This window comes from Leptodactylus fuscus, chromosome 6, assembly GCF_031893055.1.
Source record: "Leptodactylus fuscus isolate aLepFus1 chromosome 6, aLepFus1.hap2, whole genome shotgun sequence".
NCBI classification, from domain to species: Eukaryota; Metazoa; Chordata; class Amphibia; order Anura; family Leptodactylidae; genus Leptodactylus; species Leptodactylus fuscus.
This window is the reverse complement of record NC_134270.1, coordinates 128977580-128999274: the sequence shown is the minus strand read 5'-3', so window position 1 is coordinate 128999274 and position 21695 is coordinate 128977580. Positions and strand designations below refer to the sequence as shown.

Genomic DNA, 21695 nt, shown 5'->3' with positions numbered 1-21695 from the left:
ACCAATCCCTCTACCTTGTATAAAGGGGTTGTCCAGTTTGGACAGTCCCTTCTTTTTACTAGAAGTGTCCCCTTATAATAATTTAATCAAAAGGCTGGTCTGTACAGGAACCCGTCAGCAAGTGTTATTCCCCTACAGCGCCACCAGAGGGGAAATTAAGCATTACACTTTTCCATTGAAATCAATGGACTAACTGGGTAATGTATGACTATACTGGGTGAGACAGTTTGTGAACAACCCTAAAATAGACTGCAAAAGAAAAAGAAGGTAGAAACGTAACATTATACATTCTGACATCTGACACAGTAGAAGTGGCATAGACGGGCCCCTCCGCCTCTACACCTGCTCAGTGGACCTGCAGGGACTGCTACAGCACAGCTAACTGCAACGGATAGCATTCTTAGGGTGCATTCACACGGAGGAAAATGGTGTGGGATTTCACACCAAATTCCTCACCATTTTCCTCCATGTGAATGCACCCTTACAAGGGGATGGGTGCAGTTTCCTGATGCAACCATTTGATCACAAAATGAGACTTGTTGCAATAAGTTATGTGACTGAAATGCGATTTCATACATGTAAATGGTGTTTCTGCGGCATGCACACGGATTTCTGTCCCATTCAGGTAAGTGACACAGTTGCAGAGACATCAGCTGTGGGTGAATATCCCCTTTAGGTATCTCAGATACTGGCATGCAGCTGCAAACTTCAACCTCAACCAGCTGGACAGCAAAAGGACAGGGTCTCAAATAGTATACAGTGTATAGTAGTGTATGCATACTTATATCATATGTATACTACGCATATAGTATACAAATGACCACACATTATGATACAGTGTACAGTAAAATTCCTTAAGCTGTAATCACACAATGAACCAGTCTAATGCCATGAAGGTATACGGCCAAGCCAATAGCCTACTGGACTACCAGGCACTGCTGTAAGAGAATTTTACAGTACATTTATACACTATATATACTACTCACAGTGTACGTTACACCTATAAGCATGCAGCCATGTATTGTGCACATGCCCCTGTTCACCTTCAGCTTGAAGTCTAAGCAGAAAAAGGGTTAAATATGTATAAAATGGAATAAGGCACCGTAGTTTGAATCTATTTTTGGGAAACTTGTTGCAGAGTTGCGAGTGATCCTCTCACATTCCCAGCAGTCTGCTGAGTTGTTTTATAGAAATGTGACGACTCCATATGTTCACTCTTCACTGAAACCCCTTCAGGGGATAGAGAAAGCTGTAACCATTCATGACGGCTGGTGATTGCTCACATTTCTTTGGGGGAGACATCATAGACACCTTTCAAGACTCATTGTAAGGTCTTGCAATGTGTCCTTCTATATCTGTAGCTGCAATCGTGAGAAAAGATGGCACCGGTCAAGAACAAACTGTTTAAGAACAAAAAGAAAGATAAGACAATGTAAAAAAAAAAAAAATCCTTTTTTCCAAATAGCTGAAGCCATGGCATCTGTGGAGCTAGTAGTATAGACTGTGTGCTCAAGATGTGAGAAGAGGCCACCGCATGGAGTTCATTGGATTTAGTAACAGTGGGGAGTCTACAAATAATGGCGGAGACCAGGAAGAGTAGGATTCTGGGATTTGGACCCTTTGTTGGCTACAGGTTCTTGAACTGCTGGGGTTTTGGCTTTCTGAGATTCCAAGCTACTCAGTCCCGAGTCCCTTCCCTCAGCCCAGGCGCCTCCACTTAAGCGGGCACTGGGTTCAGAAGCCGATGTTGCTCCAAGAGCTGGCTCCTTCCAGTCATTAAAGTTAAGGTCAGTAAGCTGCCCAGGGAGCACCACAGTGTGCCGTCGCCAAGCACTTTTCCTGCGTCGGGTTTCTGGGGAACCAGGCTTCCGCATTGCTGCCACACAAAGATCATCTGCTGCCGGCCTAATGCGCTGAGGTGTACGAGAGTGCGAGGACACTGGATCCTCTAAGCCTTCAAGTTTACCCTTACCAAATTTTTTACGAGCTAGTGTATCTCCAGGAATGAGCCTTTGCGAAGTGAATGAGTCCTGTGAGCGTGGTCGCTCGGTTTCTCTTCCTCCGCCCACTTCCGTGTCCGTTTCCATATGGCTGAATTCACTGCGCTCATCATCGGCCTCATCACCGCCACGGACACTGGAGGCCGGCTCTGAGCACAATGTAGACAGAGTGGAGTATCCAGACACTATGGAGCGGGCATCTGCAGGGATCCTCTCCTCTACAGGGGCTGGCCACCGACTGCCAGAGCTTTTAGTCTCTGCTTCAATGTCCCCTCCATCCATTAATTTTCCATCTTGGGTCTTTGAACACACTGGCTCTTCGGCCTTTTCTGGCTTTTCTATGCTCTCCACCTCCTGTTCAGGCTGCCCCAAACGTGCTACCTCCTGCTCAGAGTCGTCCTCCTCTGTGCTGCTCCCAAAACGCTTCTCATCTCTTCGTTTCCTGCGCTTACGGTTCACTGCTGAAATGAAGGGAATGGACAGGATATCGCGGGCATAGAGCTCCTTTCGAGATGCCTTTAAGAAAAAGAAACTGCATCATATTAATCCTTACTGCTTTAGGGGTATTCAAAAAAGAAAGTGACCTGTAATAAGTCAGATTATTCTTGTATTCTGTGAGAATGGATGCATTACTATCTATCTATCTATCTATCTATCTATCTATCTATCTATCTATCTATCTATCTATCTATCCCCTAGAAACACAGTGCTCAGAAGAATACCAGGCATTCATTTGCTTTAGAGATCAATGGGGTCTCAGCTCTTACAACCCCAATAAGGCTGAAGCTCCACACTGCAGAAACGCAGCTTTTTTTGTCGTGGTTTTTTGAGCCAGGAATGGCTACAAGAGGAATGGGTAGTATAAGGAAGCTCTTATACCTCTCTGCTGTCTCTAATATCATGTCCTCGCTCTATCTGAAACTAAATCTCTCTAAGACTGAACTACTACTGTTTCCACCATCTAACAGATCTGTCCCTGATATATCCATTGCAGTCTCAGGCCTTACTATAACTCCTAGGCAGCAGGCCCGCTGCCTCGGGGTCATGTTTGACGCAGACCTTTCCTTCACCCCTTATATTGAATCACTTGCACGTTCATGTCACCTCCACCTCTAAAATATCTCCAGAATACGCCCTTTCCTTACCAGAGATACATGAAAGACACTTATTGTCTCTCTGATTCATTCTCGCCTTGACTACTGTAACTCCTTACTAATCGGTCTTCCCCTCACTAAACTCTCCCCTCTACAATCTATTCTGAATGCAGCAGCCAGGCTCATCTATCAGGCTAGACGCTACAGCGATGCCTCTGGTCTGTGCCAGTCACTACATTGGCTGCCCATTCAATATAGAATAAAATATAAAGTTATCACCCTCACCCACAAGGCTCTCCATAATGCTGCACCTCCCTACATTTCCTCCCTCATCTCTGTCTACCGCCAAAACGTGTTCTCCGTTCACTCAATGACCTAACACTTATATCCTCTATTATCAGAACCTCCCCCGCTCGTATACAAGACTTCTCCCGAGCTGCACCACTTCTCTGGAATGCTCTACCCCGGACAATCAGATTAACTCCCAATTTCTACAGTTTCAAACGCAAACTAAAGACGCATTTTTTCAGACAGGCCGATCACAATTCCTAATGCAAACCCTTCTTGATGCCTTTTCAGCCTAACATATTTGTCCATGCTCTATCCACATGTTAAAGGACACTACTAGTGACGGCCCATAAAGCTTTGTTTGTGTAATGGCTGCAACCTCTATTACAAAATTGTCTGAACACTGTATAAGTAATGCCGCCCCTCCTACCTCTTGTGTCATCCCCTCTACCTCATAGATTGTAAGCTCTTGTGAGCAGGGCCCTCAGTCCCATTGTGTGAAATGACGTTCTTTATTTTGTATCTGTCTGTATCTGAACCCTACCAATTGTACAGCGCTGCGGAATATGTTGGCGCTATATAAATAAAATGTTTTATTATTATTATTATTATTATTATACCTCTCCCTTCTGCCCAATCCACTCCTGGCTTTGGCTCTAAAAACTGCAACAAAATCTGTAACAAATAAAGCTGCATTTCCGCAGTGTGGAGCTTCAGCCTAAGGAAAGTTTCTGACAAATTTTAAGAGGTTTTCCAGGACTACAAAACTGATGTGTCTACTCCATCCATTGGCTCCATTTAAAGGGTGGGCACCTCCACTGCATAGTCCTCACAATGACTAATGGTAAGACCATTTTCCTTGTATTATTCCTTAGTTGCCAGCACTAGTGACTTGGCTGGGTGTTGTGGCTTAGCTTGACCTGCTCTGCCATATTTGCGGTGTCCCTAGTGCCTTCTATGACTTGTATATGAGCCGGGGCATCATACTACTACATCCTTGCATTATGCCGCAACACCCTTGTTTGGATGTTTTATATTGCTTATACTGACTGGTTCTATGTAAAAAATCTGATGTTCCTAATTTCTATTTGCAGTCTGAAGAATGGTGGTAACATGCCGAAAACGTACTCTATGAACAGGATTAGGAAAAGAGCCCTTTACAATGTACAACAGAAGAACTTTTTTTTTTTTTTTTTTTTTTTTTAAACAATCTTTCTTTTATAATGATTCTTTTCTCCACTACATTCAGGATTAGTCAGGGTATAGCCACATGGTCAGGTTTTGATCAGGTTTTTTAATCCTTTTATAATCCGCCCCAAAATCAAGTGTGGATCACAAAAGGTGAGAAAGCATGGAGAGAAGACACTTCTCACTTTTGAATTTGCATTTGGTATTGCCTTTCAAAACAGCAGCTAAATAAAACCTGAACATGTGAGGGTAAGTTCACACGGGGTTTTCTGGTCAGAATTTTGAGGCTATATCCGCCTCAAAATCCTGACCAAAAAGACGGCTCCCACTGAAATCAATGGGAGCCGGTCAGGTCTTTTTTCCGGGAACCGGAAGAAATGGCTCCCGGAAAAAAGGAGCGAGATGCTCATTCTTCAGGCCGTTTCTCCTCGCGATTCGGCCTGAAGACACGCCCTCCTCCCAACTAGGCCCATTCATTGGGCCTAATCCGGAGCGGAGTGCACATCTGGATGCCGGTACAGTGCACCAGCATTCAATTGCGGCTGTTTTTTGGTTCAGAACCTGAGGCGGCCTCCGTCTCAGGTTCCGGACCAAAAAACCCTGTGTGAACTTACCCTGTGCCCATAACTGTTTCCCAAAGGTGTATCTGATGGTTAAGATTAAAACAAATGTGACAAGAAAGTTGACATCCGTGTTTCTTACCTTTGCTTTGGCTGAATCACTGTTGGTTGAATCTAAAATGTGAAAAGATAATATTAATAAAGCAGTTCAGGCCTGACACCAAAAAAACCGCAGAGCTCCCCATTAGTTGTCTTTTACTTCCCCTCCCTCTAAAATGTTTCACTTGGACACATCATACACAGCACAAATGGGCCACCAACAACCCACAGACATGTAGTTAACACACAATACATGATGGACACAACACCAAAAGTGCAGCCTCTTACACTTGGTTATAAGACTGTCCTTCCACTTCCTAAGGGCATGTTCATATGGCACATTTTTCCAATCACACCATAATCTGTGGCAGAAATCACAGGCCAGGCCTCAGATTTCTGCTGCGGATTTGCAGTATGACATGCCTCAGAGCAGCATGCGGATATATTCACATTCTATGGAGGTTAATCACATGTGAAAACCCATCACAGAATCTGTAGCAAAAACTGATAAGTCAATTCTCTTCTTTTTATGTGGGTCCCCATTATCTCCAATGGGCAAATCCAGTTGGTCAAAATGGACCAGAGAGTCCGATCTGTGAAGAAGTAATATATGGCACACAACTAATAAACTTGGTCATGTGAATAAAGCCTTATCCTTTATTTCTCAGCCTTATGTATCAGAAGGAATTCAAGGGTTACCTGTATAAGGAATGAGACTGGAGGAGACGTCTAGAAGTGCATTCTATCTTACCTCCAAGATACAACTATTACTAGAGCAGACATGGACAGATCCTCATGTCTGACCTGAGCCTGGGTGCTATTATTGGATTCATTGGCAGGTAACACGACATCTTTCTGCCTATCTCAGTCAGGGCATGTAAATTGTTACAGCAAACAGTACAATTGTGTGTGACTTGGCCTAAAGATAACATACAGTACAGATGAAAGAAATCCATACTAATAAAAGAAACGCTTTCTTCATCCCTGCACACAACACATAGACTACAGACAAGGAAACATTGCAGGCCCCTCCAGCACAGCGCAGTTATCAGAGGACAGCAGAGAGAATGATGGGAGCAAACACACAAGGAGATGGAGGACATGGAAAGAGAGGATAAATGATGAACAATGGGGCAGATAATGTGTGCCATGTTTATTACTGAGGTTTCAGGGACTGTCAGATTGAAGGGGGTCTGGCTCAACTAAATAGGCAACAGTACTCTGGAACAGTCACAGCTCAGTACATGGAAGGGTCTGTGACACTCCTGACCAGTCACAGCTCAGTACATGGAAGGGTCTGTGACACTCCTGACCAGGCACAGCTCAGTACATGGAAGGGTCTGTGACACCCCTGACCAGGCACAGCTCTGTACATGGAAGGGTCTGTGACACCCCTGACCAGGCACAGCTCAGTACATGGAAGGGTCTGTGACACTCCTGACCAGGCACAGCTCAGTACATGGAAGGGTCTGTGACACCCCTGACCAGGCACAGCTCTGTACATGGAAGGGTCTGTGACACTCCTGACCAGACACAGCTCAGTACATGGAAGGGTCTGTGACACTCCTGACCAGGCACAGCTCAGTACATGGAAGGGTCTGTGACACCCCTGACCAGGCACAGCTCTGTACATGGAAGGGTCTGTGACACTCCTGACCAGGCACAGCTCTGTACATGGAAGGGTCTGTGACACTCCTGACCAGTCACAGCTCTGTACATGGAAGGGTCTGTGACACTCCTGACCAGGCACAGCTCAGTACATGGAAGGATCTGTGACACCCCTAACCAGTCACAGCTCAGTACATGGAAGGGTCTGTGACACTCCTGACCAGGCACAGCTCAGTACATGGAAGGATCTGTGACACCCCTAACCAGTCACAGCTCAGTACATGGAAGGGTCTGTGACACCCCTGACCAGACACAGCTCTGTACATGGAAGGGTCTGTCACACTCCTGACCAGGCACAGCTCAGTACATGGAAGGGTCTGTGACACCCCTGACCAGGCACAGCTCTGTACATGGAAGGGTCTGTGACACTCCTGACCAGGCACAGCTCAGTACATGGAAGGGTCTGTGACACCCCTGACCAGTCACAGCTCAGTACATGGAAGGGTCTGTGACACCCCTAACCAGTCACAGCTCTGTACATGGAAGGGTCTGTGACACCCCTGACCAGACACAGCTCTGTACATGGAAGGGTCTGTGACACTCCTGACCAGACACAGCTCAGTACATGGAAGGGTCTGTGACACTCCTGACCAGGCACAGCTCTGTACATGGAAGGGTCTGTGACACTCCTGACCAGGCACAGCTCTGTACATGGAAGGGTCTGTGACACTCCTGACCAGGCACAGCTCTGTACATGGAAGGGTCTGTGACACTCCTGACCAGGCACAGCTCAGTACATGGAAGGGTCTGTGACACTCCTGACCAGGCACAGCTCTGTACATGGAAGGGTCTGTGACACTCCTGACCAGGCACAGCTCAGTACATGGAAGGGTCTGTGACACTCCTGACCAGGCACAGCTCAGTACATGGAAGGGTCTGTGACACTCCTGACCAGACACAGCTCAGTACATGGAAGGGTCTGTGACACCCCTGACCAGGCACAGCTCAGTACATGGAAGGGTCTGTGACACACCTGACAAGGCACAGCTCTGTACATGGAAGGGTCTGTGACACCCCTGACCAGGCACAGCTCAGTACATGGAAGGGTCTGTGACACTCCTGACCAGTCACAGCTCAGTACATGGAAGGGTCTGTGACACCCCTGACCAGACACAGCTCTGTACATGGAAGGATCTGTGACACCCCTAACCAGTCACAGCTCAGTACATGGAAGGGTCTGTGACACCCCTGACCAGACACAGCTCTGTACATGGAAGGGTCTGTCACACTCCTGACCAGGCACAGCTCAGTACATGGAAGGGTCTGTGACACTCCTGACCAGGCACAGCTCAGTACATGGAAGGGTCTGTGACACTCCTGACCAGGCACAGCTCTCTACTTGGAAGGGTCTGTGACACTCCTGACCAGGCACAGCTCTGTACTTGGAAGGGTCTGTGACACTCCTGACCAGGCACAGCTCTGTACATAGAAGGGTCTGTGACACTCCTGACCAGGCACAGCTCAGTACATGGAAGGGTCTGTGACACTCCTGACCAGGCACAGCTCTCTACTTGGAAGGGTCTGTGACACTCCTGACCAGGCACACCTCTATACATTGTGTACTGCGGCTTGTTCCTATTCAATCAGGTGATCATTGTTGAGAGTCAGACCCCCACCGATGGTGATACTGATGACCCAAGGTTATTGTGAAACTCCTTGCATTTGCAGGGCCCTCATCAATAGTATGAAGGTTCTAATGATAGAGACGTAGAGCTTTTTCTACCATGTAATGTAGTCTAGTACTGAATCACTTGACTTGAGCTAACCAGGAGAAAGTCTACACTATCAAGAGTTGTTTGGTCACAACAATTTTGTTTAAAGGGTTGCACTATCTTTACGCAAGGTAAAACAAAGAGCCCTACAATACAGAAGTGCTCAATATGGGTTTATAAAAAGGAATAATGAATGAAATTGGGTGAGGAGAACTGGGACTAGATACAATGAGGAAGACAGGGAGAGGCAAGCTGTGAGATTTTAAAGGGATTGTCCAGTTCATATCTTCATTCATTAATACTCCTGCTAGTAGTACAATAGAAATAACAAAACAGTACTCACCTCTCCCAGGCCTCCCAGTGGTCACCTCGTTACAAATAGCAAGTCACAGCAGTCACACGCTCTTTGTGGTCACCACTGAGGCCTGTGATTGGCTGGTGATCCACTTGCACAAATGGGACGTTACTGGTGACATCAGCTAGTGGACTTGTATACAGACCACCATAGCTGGGGCCGCTGGAGATGGAGGCCTGAGAGAGGAGTACTAGTTGCTATGTTTATGGCTCCAGAAATTAAATAATAAAACTATGTACTAGACAGCAAACTCGTGAGGGCAACAGCACCCTACAAAACAGGTCAATGAAATGCAGAGGAGAGGAGCACAAAATAGTAGCTATATATTCCCATGAACATATCTAGTGGTTCCCTTACTCTCACAGATGGGGCATTTCTGCCAACATGATATGCCTTAATTGACTGAGATGGGAATACCCCTTACCTGACAGACAGACAGAAATGGGTTAAATGATGGTTACCAGTTAGCGGGTAGCGAAGCTGCAATAGGGCATTTCATGAGTGCCCTAACATGAAAACTGCCCCATTTCATGATAGGTGCTCTTTAGGAAAAGAAGGATGGTGGCTGCAGAAGGAAAACTAGTTCAAGGTGAAAAAAGAATGATGGTTGCAATGATGGTTGTTTTAGGAGAGTATATCTGGGACATGGAGGAGCCTGCAGACACCTTGCTGGTGCCGCTCTGTAAGTATGTGAGAGCAGCAGTAACACAGGACATTAGCGTGACACAACGCCACACAGTAACAGCCATAAGATGTGTTAAATCCCTGGGCAATGAGTGGAGACAAGAGAGATGAACACTTAATCCTATTCAGCACTGCCACTCCGCAGGAACTGCAAAATGACAGGGCTTTCTCTTTGATTTTTTTTTGCAAGTTCAGTTTCATTGTCACTGGTTGAGACCGGTTAACCTCTGCCCATGCTTCAGTACTGTCTCTATAGCCCTATATTTCATATGTTATACAGGAGACATCTCTCTTGCAACCATCCAAGTGATTAGAAGGGAAAGCGGCAGAAACCAACCATACCGTTCACGGCTGCTGAAGATCCGCTGAGAGAAGAGAGAGGAGGAGGAGGGACAGATATTGGGAGAAGGAGGAGAGGAAAAAAGGCTGGGAATTATTTCAAGTCACAACATGCCAGGGAGGATCAGGCCTGTGTGTTTACACCATAACGTGATGTGTGATGTGACTAGTAACAGCCTACACTTCCTACAGTGCTGTGTGTAATAGAGACATATGTCTGTACATTGAATACTGTGATAAGAAATGCCTAATATTACTACACGTATACAGAACATTCTAAGACTATGGTGTTTCCCCACAAGACTGTTGTTTTTCGGAGGCGATAATGGCTGTAAAAGTTACCTGAGGTGTCTCCGGGGGCTATTGTCCGTCCAATGTTTGGCAGAAGGTGTTCAATATTTGGTACAGCCTGTGCATCGGACTCATCCACTGGAGTCTAAAATACAGAAATTGATTAGAAATGGAGGAGAGGAAAGCAAAACATATGGGTACAGGCCTAGGTATAAGACAAGGGTGCGTGCCAGTTTATCAGGTAGCAGATAGTTATTTGACAGCTCATATGGGTGTGTGGGGAAGTTGGCTGTTTATTTTGTATACCATCCACATTCGGGTTGTTATCTCGTGGAAACCAGTTTGAAACCCAAATTCTGATATTTTTTTAAGCAAAGATAATGAATAATATCCAGAAAAAACAGGCATATACTCAAGAGCGGTCAAGACTGCAGGGTAAGATACAACCAATATAAAACATGGCATTCCATTATTATAGCTGCTGTCTCATCTTGATAACTTGTCATATGTTAGGCCATAAGGAATGTCATAGACAGGGGTGCCTGACGTGAAACCAACTTTCTCTGTGAAGCTGCTGCCCAGAGACAGATCTCATATAGAACATCTTATACCATAGGTACAAAGTGTATATAGACCGTCACTGCTTCAGCACTCACAAGCAGACAATTCTGCTGGGGGTCCCGCAAGTTGGGCAGCTCTAATCTTATAGTGGTTGTTATGATATAAGCGCTTTAACCATTCTGTAATACTTGAAATGAATACATTTACCTTTTCAGCTTTTTCATGCTCATCACTAAAGAACCAGTCAGACTGAAACAAGAAAGAGGAAAAGTGTGACTACATAATAGATACTGAGCTGCTGGTATATACACTATATCAATAAGTCTGTACTGCTTATTTATCATGTACCTAGTGATGTCGCTGTGCCCTCATGTGCCCAGTGTTTTTTGCTTTCTAGAGCTGGGTTTGATTCTTACTATTCTAAGATTTCCACTACCACACACTAAGGGCCAGTTCACACTGAGTTAACGGGCTCGCTTTCTGGCACGTATATACGTGTCAGAATGTGAGCGCTCAAAACAGATCCCATTCATTTCAATGGGTCGTTACAGGCATATAATTTTGAGCGCTCGCATTCTGACGTGTATATGTACCAGAATGCGAGCCCGTTAACTCCGTGTGAACTGGCCCTAAAATCCATTCAATATGCTTTTTTAATTCAGTAGTTTTATTAAACAAAAGTGCCATTTATTTCAGAGACACAATAATATATGGTATATTCTATAAATTACACATGGATCACATGTGGACTATCCTCTGGTACACCGAAAAAAGAAAATATAGGCAAGTGAATAAAAATGTATTCCGTACTTACATGTTGGATAAGCGTTTCTACAATCTTATAACGGTCAGGCATGTGCGTCACCATGTCTGTCATGTTGTCCTCAGAGGTGCGAACAAGCGTAGGACCAAAAACCAAGGCCAGATTTCTGGGCTCCATCTGCAGAGCAGAAAGGAGGAGTTAAGGTTGAGGTAGACGTTATTCTGTGTACTGCGCTATTCAGGCAATAAAATAAGCCAAATGGATATACCACAGCAATCCTTACATTGTATCCAGCTGGATCTATCCTGTAACATATGACTGTGACATGTCTGTGTTTGATGTATGTCAATATGATTTAGGCTCCATTCAGATCACTTTTTTTTTTTTTCTTTACATTGGAGATGCAAAAATTGGACAAACAGATAGCCATTTACATATAGAGGAATATTAAACATAAATAAAGTAGTATACCATACTTATGTGTCTGTCCCCCCCCAAAAAAATGGGTATAATATGATGGCCATCCGTTTGTGTCTGTTTTTTGCATCTGATGTAAAAACATGATCTGAATGGAGCCTTACAATGCCATATCTGCATCATGCTATACAGATTTCTCCTATATTATCATACGGCACATGAATTTCCAGCAACTCCGATGTCACAGAACAGATTCCTTACCTTGTTTTTCTCTGAGTGATCAGCCACCGTCTTCAAGTGACGAACCAAGAAGCGCAACGTTTCATAATAGTATGAGGGCAGTTCTTTAATCTGGAGTCAAAGTAAAGAAATCAGATTCCTGAACTGAGATGATCAAAGGAAACCAAAAGCAGAAGAACTATCATCCATTCACAGGCTAGGTCAGCATCAGGTCTGTTCGCAGTGGTTCTCCTAAACCAAAGTCGAATCAGCAGACTATACTTTGGCGAGTTAAACTTAATCCAGAATGTTAAAACATAACTGAAGGGGGAAACTGTCTGAAACTGGGCGTAGTGTGAATACAACTGCCACTAAAAATAAAGCTATTGAAAGTTGTGTAAAAGTGGAGTAACTCCGTATAAGCATTACATCACTTATTCTGTATTATACTGTATGGTTGTATGCAGAGATCAGATATCCCAGAACTTTTTGCTGGCTCAATGCCTGCACAGAGCTCACCTTGATGATTTGCATTCTAGGACATATTGTTTGTATACCTGTCAGTATATAATATTCCTATGTGTCAAAAATTAACCACATTACAGGAGTCACGTGTCATAAATGCAACTATACAGGGTTGTTGTTTCCAGTGACAACTAGCAGAACTATGAATGTGGTAGAAATGAGGTATAGAGAGAGGTATACAACTTTCAGCATAGATTGTATCTATGGATAGACTATACACTAGCTTTCAAAGATAAGCAAAGCCTTCATGTCATTCACAAACTGCTGTGCAGAGTGTGAAAGTGAAGGGCGACATTACACAAGATTAAGTGTTTAGAATCAAAGGAAAATTTACCAGTTTGCGAAGTCTTTTCATCCTCTCTCTGGAATCCTCTAAGCGATTTGCTTCAATGAATTCATTGTATTTGTCTTTAGAGAAATGAATGACAGATTGTAACCAGACCGAACCCAGGCATTTCATGCCAATAGTTCATTAAATAGCGTGGCTACAGTAGATAACATGACTTTCTAGATATCTGTATATTTTATTATACAAGATATTGATGGTCTATGAGTAACGAGCTATTTAATTAACACTAGGCAATTCCTAAAGCTACCAGATAAAAAAATATTGGCTATTATTTTGTCCTGTGTTCCCAAAGTCTGTATTAGCAGACGACGCGTATTACGTCCACAGTGTAACTGAACTAAAGTACTGCAATATCCCCAAGTAAGAGCCGCCATACTCACCGTCAGTAAAGAGGGGCTCAGGCAGCTTTCTGAAGAATAATTTAAGCAAACTGCTGACCACGTTCAAGTCCTGCCAGCGCTGAAACCACAATACAATAAGATCAGACAAATGCCTTGAAGGAAATTAAACAGGTAGCGGAGTTCAGACAGTCCCTTCAGAGACCCTGTTTTCACCAGAGTACAATGCTGTTACTCTTTGACCTCATTTGCGGAACATTTTGGCAACCAGAAAAAGGTATTTAGGCAATAGCAACATTACAACAAAAAGTCTTACAACAAAGAAATATAAATTCACAACATTATTTGGTATTAAGTGTTTTCTGGACTAAAAATTTAAGAACTATCCTAAGAATAGATCATTTATACTGGAACCGCCACCAATATACAGAGAAAGGAGCATGGAGCAGTCAGCTCTGAGTAGTGGTCAGTCTAGGTCTAGATCAGTAGACCATGAATGAGAGCTAAGCAGTAGGGACTGAACTACAAAGAAACAGAGCTGTCTGCTTCCTGCTCCATCCTCTGCTGCTGAGAAAGCTGATCGGTCATCAATATTCTTATCTTCAACTAGCCAGGGTAATGATAATCTCACATAGTGACTGCTATAAACAACTTTAATGCATTTATGGAAGGTGTCCAGGGAAAATACATAATAAATTTAAGACAAAGTAAAAAAGGATTTTAATCCTTTTCAGGAAATGAATCATACATATGTCTATGACATGGCAGCCCTGATTCATCCCCATTTCTTTTACCTGGTCCTGTATGTTGGTTTCAATCAGTCCTTTGTTCAGCTGTTCTTGCAGACTGCTCACTACAGCATTATTTCCAGGAACGCGGTATATTCCCAAATACTCCAGACCCTTCTGCTCAACCAGCGTACAGCACAACTCCACTATCAGAGGAACCCCCTGCAGTGACATGAGAAACTTTGTGAAAGGTCTGTGCCTTCAGAGAAAACTCCCAGAAAGGGAAAGAGGAGAACAATAACATTCATATTAAATAAAAGCAGCCCCCCACCACATCTATACTTGATCACACCAATGAATTAATTTATGTGACCTGCCAAACCAACCCCTTTACCTTCAAATTTAGATGCCTGTTGGACCAACAAGATTTCTAGGTGGGATATTGACATTTTTGCTATTTGTACATACGTCATGTATTACTGTAACAGATTTAATATCAGGGATTTTGAAATGGAAACCTATTTGATACAGCATCCCTACCTTGTTCTCTGCTGCAGGTTGGCAATCCTCCAGTCTCACCCCAAAAGCCCGTGGTGGACACTTTTTATTCTTCTTCATAATGTTGATTCCCCAAGGAACTTTGGAAGAAGGCCCTTCCTCTGCTAAGGAAAACATAACCAAATCATCACTTTGTAACGTATGAAGAGATGTAGGATTCCTCATGGAGAGGGGTATATACTAAATATGTAACAGCATAAAGTGTGGTGGTGCTAAGGAGCACACATACAAACATAACACTATCCTACGCATTATTCTATCCCAGCATGGTTGCCAATAAAGCCCTTGCTTGTCCTACCTTTTACAGCACCGTCCGGCTTGGGTGAGCGAGGGGCAGCCAGGCCTGTTGCCCATAGCAATTCTGATCGAATGCCTAAACTTCTTGTCCCCTTAGGGGATGTGTCAGGTTTGGCCCCAGAAATGCTGAAATAAAAATAGGTGTTTAAAAAGTTGAATCTTCACCCTTAAATGCCAATATTGGTCAAAATATTTTTTAATGTAACGTTATTGCAGTCAGAGCTCTGTTTTATGATATGTCATATAGAAATCCATATCTACTGCATAGGCATAAAATAATAACATAAAAACTTGACTACTAGCAGATACCACTAAAGGGAGCTCACGGGATAACTGCATACTGTTACACTGTACAAGCACAGTTTCATCGCCAGTCTTCATATGTCCTGCGCTAACAGAGGGTGCGTCTCATTTATGACGAAATGTATGCCTCCTCATAAATCAGGTGCATCCTCCATAGGGCTTGAACTGAGATCTATGAGCTGGTGTACATTTCAGGCATAATTTATGCCACTCCACCAGCATAAATCATCATAAATCTGGTGGGGTCACACCACACACCCCTTTTAGGAAAGTGTCAAGCGTGGCGTAAAGAAGAAAAGTCACAATTTTTTGACCAAAGACCTGACTTGCACAAAAAATTGACTTTTTCACACCCGGTATGCTAGAAAACTGATGTACAAAGCGTAATAAATATGTCCCACTCAATTTACAGATATGCCGTAATCTCCCTTTAATAGTGGCCAGGATGCTGTTTTATACATGTCTGCGCAGAGATGTGGAGTTCTGCACTGGAAAAACAACGCTTAAACCGCTATAAAAATATATATCAAGACATTAATAGGCACAGAAATTTGGGCCTAAAAACAACATGGCAAAAAGGAGCACATTCAATCTAAGCCACATCTTACCTCACTTTGCGGTAGTCATTAAGCTTCTTGTTAATTAAAGCATGGCTGGCAAAGCCTGGGTCCTGCGGGGGAGTAAAGACATTGGAACAATTAATCTGGTGACCAATAATTCTGTATCACATTCACCACTTTCTAGACTATAGATTTGAAAAAAATAAAATTATTCAAGAATAATAAAGTTTAATAAAATATAATATGATAAAATATTTTGAAAAATTAACCTCAAATAAAAAATAGAAATTAATACTACAATATTAGAGATAAAAATCTCCCATGCATCAAGGTCATCTCTTCAGTGTTGTGTATAACCCCCCCGCCTCTATCAGTGGCTAATGCACAGATTAGTGCTCCACATACAAAACTTCTTACATGCATCAAACTTTAATCCCTTGCCTTTTTACGGTTTCTGTCCTAAAACCCATCAAAAAGCGGATAAAAAGCCACCTTACCTCACCCTCATCCCGACTGTTCTCTCTGATAGCTTTTACCCAGCCCAACATATCATCCCGATCCTCAGCCTGAAAGAGATATTCACAGAAGTCAGGTGTCGTCAGCCGGAAGACGTGCTTCTTCTTGGTCTCGCTGTAAGAGATGTCCACCAGGCTTCCAAGGATGCTGATTGGCTGCTCCTCCTCACCTGGCCCCGGACCCCGTGTTTCTGGACGCTCCTTGTGCAAGAAGAGGAGGTGAGGGCGCAGGATGGAGTACACGCGTTTCCACTGACGGAGCCCGCCGCCTACCTTCTACAGGGTACAAGAGAAAAAGATTTTTACCATGATACCAGCTTATATATGAGGACAGTCAGAGAGGCCGTCTCAGGCTGAGAAAGGTGGAGAAGGAAAAAATAGTTTCTGAAGAAAAACATCACAAACACTTAACGATCAGCAGCCAGTCGCACAAAATCTACATGGATACTCCTCTACCACTGCCCGCCATACCTTGCCCTTGTTAGTGAGGATCTGTTTATAGAGCAGCCAGCCTTCCCTGTGCACATCACTGAGTTCTGTATCTGAAAGTTCAGAAGCGGAGTGCCGCTTTGACCGAGCTTCTTCAGACGCAACCAAACTGTCTAAAGACTGCAGGGAAGAAGAAGAGATATATATTATTGTAACATATTTGTATCTAGCAATTAATACTAAGACAGTAGTTATAAAATCATTGTATAATACATGTCAAATGCCTGCACCCAAACTTTTACTATACTGTAGATGCTCACTGTCACTAGGTGGCACTCTGCTGTTGCTATCCGTGTAAAAACACCATAAATCTACCATAAACCATAAATATAGTAACGCTGCAGGAACGGCTCTTTGCTGGGTAGCTCAGTGTTACATTAAGACTTTAGTTCAACATTTAAAACATGTTCACATTTAGAATTTATAGTTTGCACATAATCCTCTGGTTGTGAGTCTCCATTGATGGTCTTGTCACTTTTTAACGGCAAATTTACTGAAGCATGTAGTGCTGTACATGCTGTTAATACCATGCTTTTGTACCCCAGTACAAGTCCGCGAGAACTGCTGGTCTTCATTTGGATTCCTTATGCATCAAATTCAGTATAAATTCATGGTTTCCATCTAAGGGTAAGTTCACACGGAGTAACGTGCCGCGTGATGTGGCACGTATACAGCGTGTGAGACTTTGCGCGCTCCTGCGCATGTCTGCAGGAAAATGCCTGCAGACATGCGCAGTGACATAGTCAGCCATTTTCTTGTGGCTGAACAGGAGAGAAGAGGCGGAGGTGCAGAACAAGAAGAAGACATTGCTGGAGAGTTTTCTCGCAGCACAAGGGATGCCCCCAGTGCTGTTTGAGCGATGGAGACCACCCCCAGTCTCCAGAGAAGACTCATTACCATAATGAAGAAATCGGGAATATCTAATATATATATTATATGTGCGGAGAACAAGAAGGTGGTGTCATAGGAGAATTTTCTCGCAGCACAGGTGACGCCCCCAGTGCAGTTTGAGCGCTGGGGACCACCCACAGTGCTGCGAGAAAACTCATTACCATAATGAAGAACCCGGGAATATATACTGAATGGCAGTGCAGAGAAGAGTTCTAAAGTTAGGGGAAGAATAGCCTTTCTTAAGGCTATTCCCACATGGGTTTAGCTAAAAACAGGATTCTAATAATAGAATCCCTTTAAAAATACAACTCCTCCCACAAGAAACAAGCCTTCATTCAGCAATACACTGTACATTCTGAAAAGCGTAAAAACGCTGCAACTATGTACCAATGCCTTTTGCAGCTTTAAGTGGTTAAAGGGACTGAAACTATCATAGCCCCAGTCATGCAGTAATATAATCTTGTATATCGATATAAGACATACTATGAATTATACAATTCATTTATAGCGACAGAAGTCCCCATTTTGTCCCACAGAAGTATCTCCTCAGAATAGGATTTTGTCTGAAGACATTGAATAACTGTACACACCCAGAGGCTTCTCAGTAATTACAGACACATAATGCATTTTCTCACCCCATCAGTGAAGAAGCTCCGCAACATCCGCAGACTCGGCACCCGGCCCACCACTCTCCTGTGGTCAGAGGAAGAGACAATTATCAGATTAAATTTCTAGCGGAGACATTACTGGCTTTCAGATTTCATCTGGTGTGCGTCTCCAGAGCCTCTGCACTACTGCTCACCGTCATCACTACCACAACTAATGCACCATCATACCGCATGCCTGCAGGTCCTCCGGCATCAATTAACTGAAGCAGTAATGTCACCTCTGACATCTCTATAGCTGCCATCTAAAAGATGTTTACTCACAACTGGAGCGGTGTCTGAAGAACCATGTGTAATTGCATTAGCTTTACTAGTTGTGCTTTTTACTAGATAAAACATTTCTATTACACTATATCGTGGGTGTCATGTACACAATCACATATGGCATCACATACTTCAGTGGCACTATACATGTCATTACGATAATAAGTGCATGTCCCTTACACACGTTGAAAGTATTGAATTCAGCAATCTAAAGGAAAACTCCATGAAATTCTTTCATTATCTGTGAAATGCAATTGGTCTCATTTTGCACGCTATATCTTAAAAGCCTAACTATATATATGCTTGTGTGCATGAGGACATGTTCTGCACCACCTCCCTGACTGCAGCCTCTATGGTGGAGGGGCTATGAGGGACTAGGAACACTGAAACTATATAGTCGGAGCGAGGTCATGAAGCAGCAGTGGGGTGCCATCGTATAGGCTCAGGTAATGTTGGATTCTGTTAGCTGTGTGGGTTTGGGTACAAGAAAACTACAGCAAAGCAAGGGCACGCATCATTCAAGGAAGACATGTTTTTCCCCATCAATGCTCCTTCTTCAATAAACAATTGCCCATTTTTGTGTGATTACTCTCCCCTGAAGTCTATTGGAGACACTGAAACATCTGAGCACACTATGGCCATGTCCTGATCTCCATGGCACACCATGAACTCTTAGCTGGGAATGGCATCTTCAGGGGTTCAAGTGGCCGGACACTTAGGTTCACTGTGGTGAATTTTCACGCTCACCTTGGCAACCGTACGTCATCCCGGAATGTGTTGAGTCCATCATCACAAGATTTTGAGCGCTCAGTGGTGATGGCGAGAAGGTATGAGGAACGCCGACTGGACTTAATGCTGCCTACATAATACAGAGCAAAGAAAACCCGTAAGAAAGGAATAAAAGAAATGGACTACATATGCATCACTATTGCTATAGTCACAGTCTTTGCAGTGTGAATATACACCGGGAAAACACCCAGCACACACAACCAAATGTATCCATAGGCATATATAATTTTTCCATACACTATTCTTCCGAAAATACCTGCTGATGGTATGACGCAATTGCTTTTTTTCTGTTTTATGGAAGTACAGTGTGAATACAGTATAGATTTGTATGGGCAACATATGCCACAGTATGACTTCATAGCAGAAGTCAAAAGCATCCATCAGAAATAAACTGTGAACACAGTGTGAACTGAGCCTGATAATTTAATGTATATTTATTGCTTCCCAAGATATTTAAACATGATAAAAACGACTACATATGAAGGGATGTTGCCAATGGTTCAGAAATGCTCTTTACTTCTCACGCTTTCCGCAATTTTTACAGGATTTTTGGCTAGAATATCTGATTGTACCAGGCAAACATAGCCAGAGTTACAAAGGGTTTTCCCATGGACATAACCACATTTACCTTTGTAGACAGAAGTTGAACATGCAATGATAAATCATTTCAAATGTTGAAAAATTTAAAAGATTTTCTCTAACCATCTTAGGCCTAGAGAGCCCACCTGCTAATACAGCAGTTACCTGCAGACCCACAAACTATACATAATGGGGTCCGCTGGGTGTCTGGCAGGTTTCAGTATCAAACCAGCGGAGAGAAAAAACCTCCCGTAGGACTTTTTCTCAGATTCTGCCGAAAATCGTCAGAGAGAAGAGTCTAGTACGGAGGCTCGGATACAGATATGACAGTCTGTTGTCTTAGTAGGTTGCTAAAGGATACAACCACCAACGAAGGAACTTTCTATGTCCTAGGACTTGTTAGAAACCCAGCCGTGATGTCCTTATTGTGGACTGCTTATCTTCTCATACATGTGGTGTCTCAACCTGCTCACAGTAAGGAAATCATGGCTGGGTTTCTGACAAGTGCCAGACCATAGAAAGTTCCCGTATTCATGATTGTATTAATTGAAAACGGAATAAACAGTCATGGCTATACTGGTTAGAAGAAAAAAAAATCTATAAAATATTGCAAAATTTTTAATTATTTAAATTAAAAATGAAATATGTTCATAGGAAAACCTAAGCTTTCCCACAGAGCCTTATCCATCCTTCAATGATTTGGTATCAATACATTTCTAGTGACATATGTGAGCATGCTAATAATATTATAGCACCAGCGGCAGGCCCTCAGTATTCTTGGTATGCACTAACTTGAAGATTATCAGATGACGGATCTCTCTAGAGATCTGCAAGCTATTCTCTTCTCTAACCATCTCAAATTTCAGAAACTCACTGGCCAAAAATAGCTGCAGAAATGATGTTGCTTTGACCACATTCCCATGGATTACTCAGACTTTTTAGGGTGTATTTACATAGGACTTTTCCACACAAAAAGAAAAGAAACAAAACATGAAGAAAATAGCAGCGACAATCAAATACCAACCACAAGGAAAATGTCTCACATAAACACTCTCTTAAAGGGACACTACACACAGAAATTATCTTGCCCCCACTATTTGTCAGTCTGCAGGATTTTCTGCATCTTCCAGTCTTGTAGAAAACCGACAAAGGACAACGCGGTTAATCTCCCAATGATAAATTTCCATCTGTAGCCAGTATATGACTAAATTTTGATGGGGTGCAGGGTTTAATGGTATTTGACTCCTACTGCAGACAAGGCAAAGGGGGGAGGATCCTGCTGCAGCTAAGTAGTCTTATCTCTAAAGCACAGTGAGGAGGATAGAAGGATATAGTGGAGATTCTGTGATACGAGGAGATTTCTTTAGAGATTTCACAGATTTACTTATAATATAAGCAAAGGAAAGTAAGGGATTAAGGGAGGATGTTTCTGTTTAGTGTTCCTTTAAGATATGAAAGCCTTAAAGAAAACTCTATACCTTTTTGAGATAAAAAACATATTTCAATATATACTGCGGAGATCTGGGTAAGGGTTGGTTCACATCTGTGTTTGGATTCCGTCTGGGGAAGTCCACATGGGGACCCCCCGAATGGAATACCAAACGCAA

The 21695-nt window shown here is 43.2% G+C and overlaps 1 protein-coding gene across 4 annotated transcripts in view; it reads right to left on the bottom strand.

The window, feature by feature from the left end:
• Positions 1–491: 491 nt before the first annotated feature.
• Positions 492–21695, bottom strand: part of ARHGAP23 (Rho GTPase activating protein 23) — a 65233-nt gene continuing 44029 nt past the window's right edge. For 2 of the 4 annotated variants that reach the window (XM_075278241.1, XM_075278239.1), the window contains exons 9-24: positions 19468–19579; positions 18427–18484; positions 16883–17020; positions 16394–16687; positions 15945–16006; positions 15035–15159; positions 14719–14840; positions 14245–14400; positions 13493–13571; positions 13098–13171; positions 12281–12370; positions 11654–11779; positions 11047–11088; positions 10330–10423; positions 5273–5304; positions 492–2516 (exon numbers count right to left, since the gene is read on the bottom strand). In XM_075278241.1, coding sequence (XP_075134342.1) covers positions 1569–2516; positions 5273–5304; positions 10330–10423; positions 11047–11088; positions 11654–11779; positions 12281–12370; positions 13098–13171; positions 13493–13571; positions 14245–14400; positions 14719–14840; positions 15035–15159; positions 15945–16006; positions 16394–16687; positions 16883–17020; positions 18427–18484; positions 19468–19579 — 2552 coding nt within the window. In that variant the 3' untranslated portion in view covers positions 492–1568. Of the gene's footprint in view, positions 2517–5272; positions 5305–9990; positions 10014–10329; positions 10424–11046; positions 11089–11653; positions 11780–12280; positions 12371–13097; positions 13172–13492; positions 13572–14244; positions 14401–14718; positions 14841–15034; positions 15160–15944; positions 16007–16393; positions 16688–16882; positions 17021–18426; positions 18485–19467; positions 19580–21695 lie in introns of all 4 variants that reach the window. The other 2 variants (XM_075278242.1, XM_075278240.1) reach the window with 2 other exon arrangements.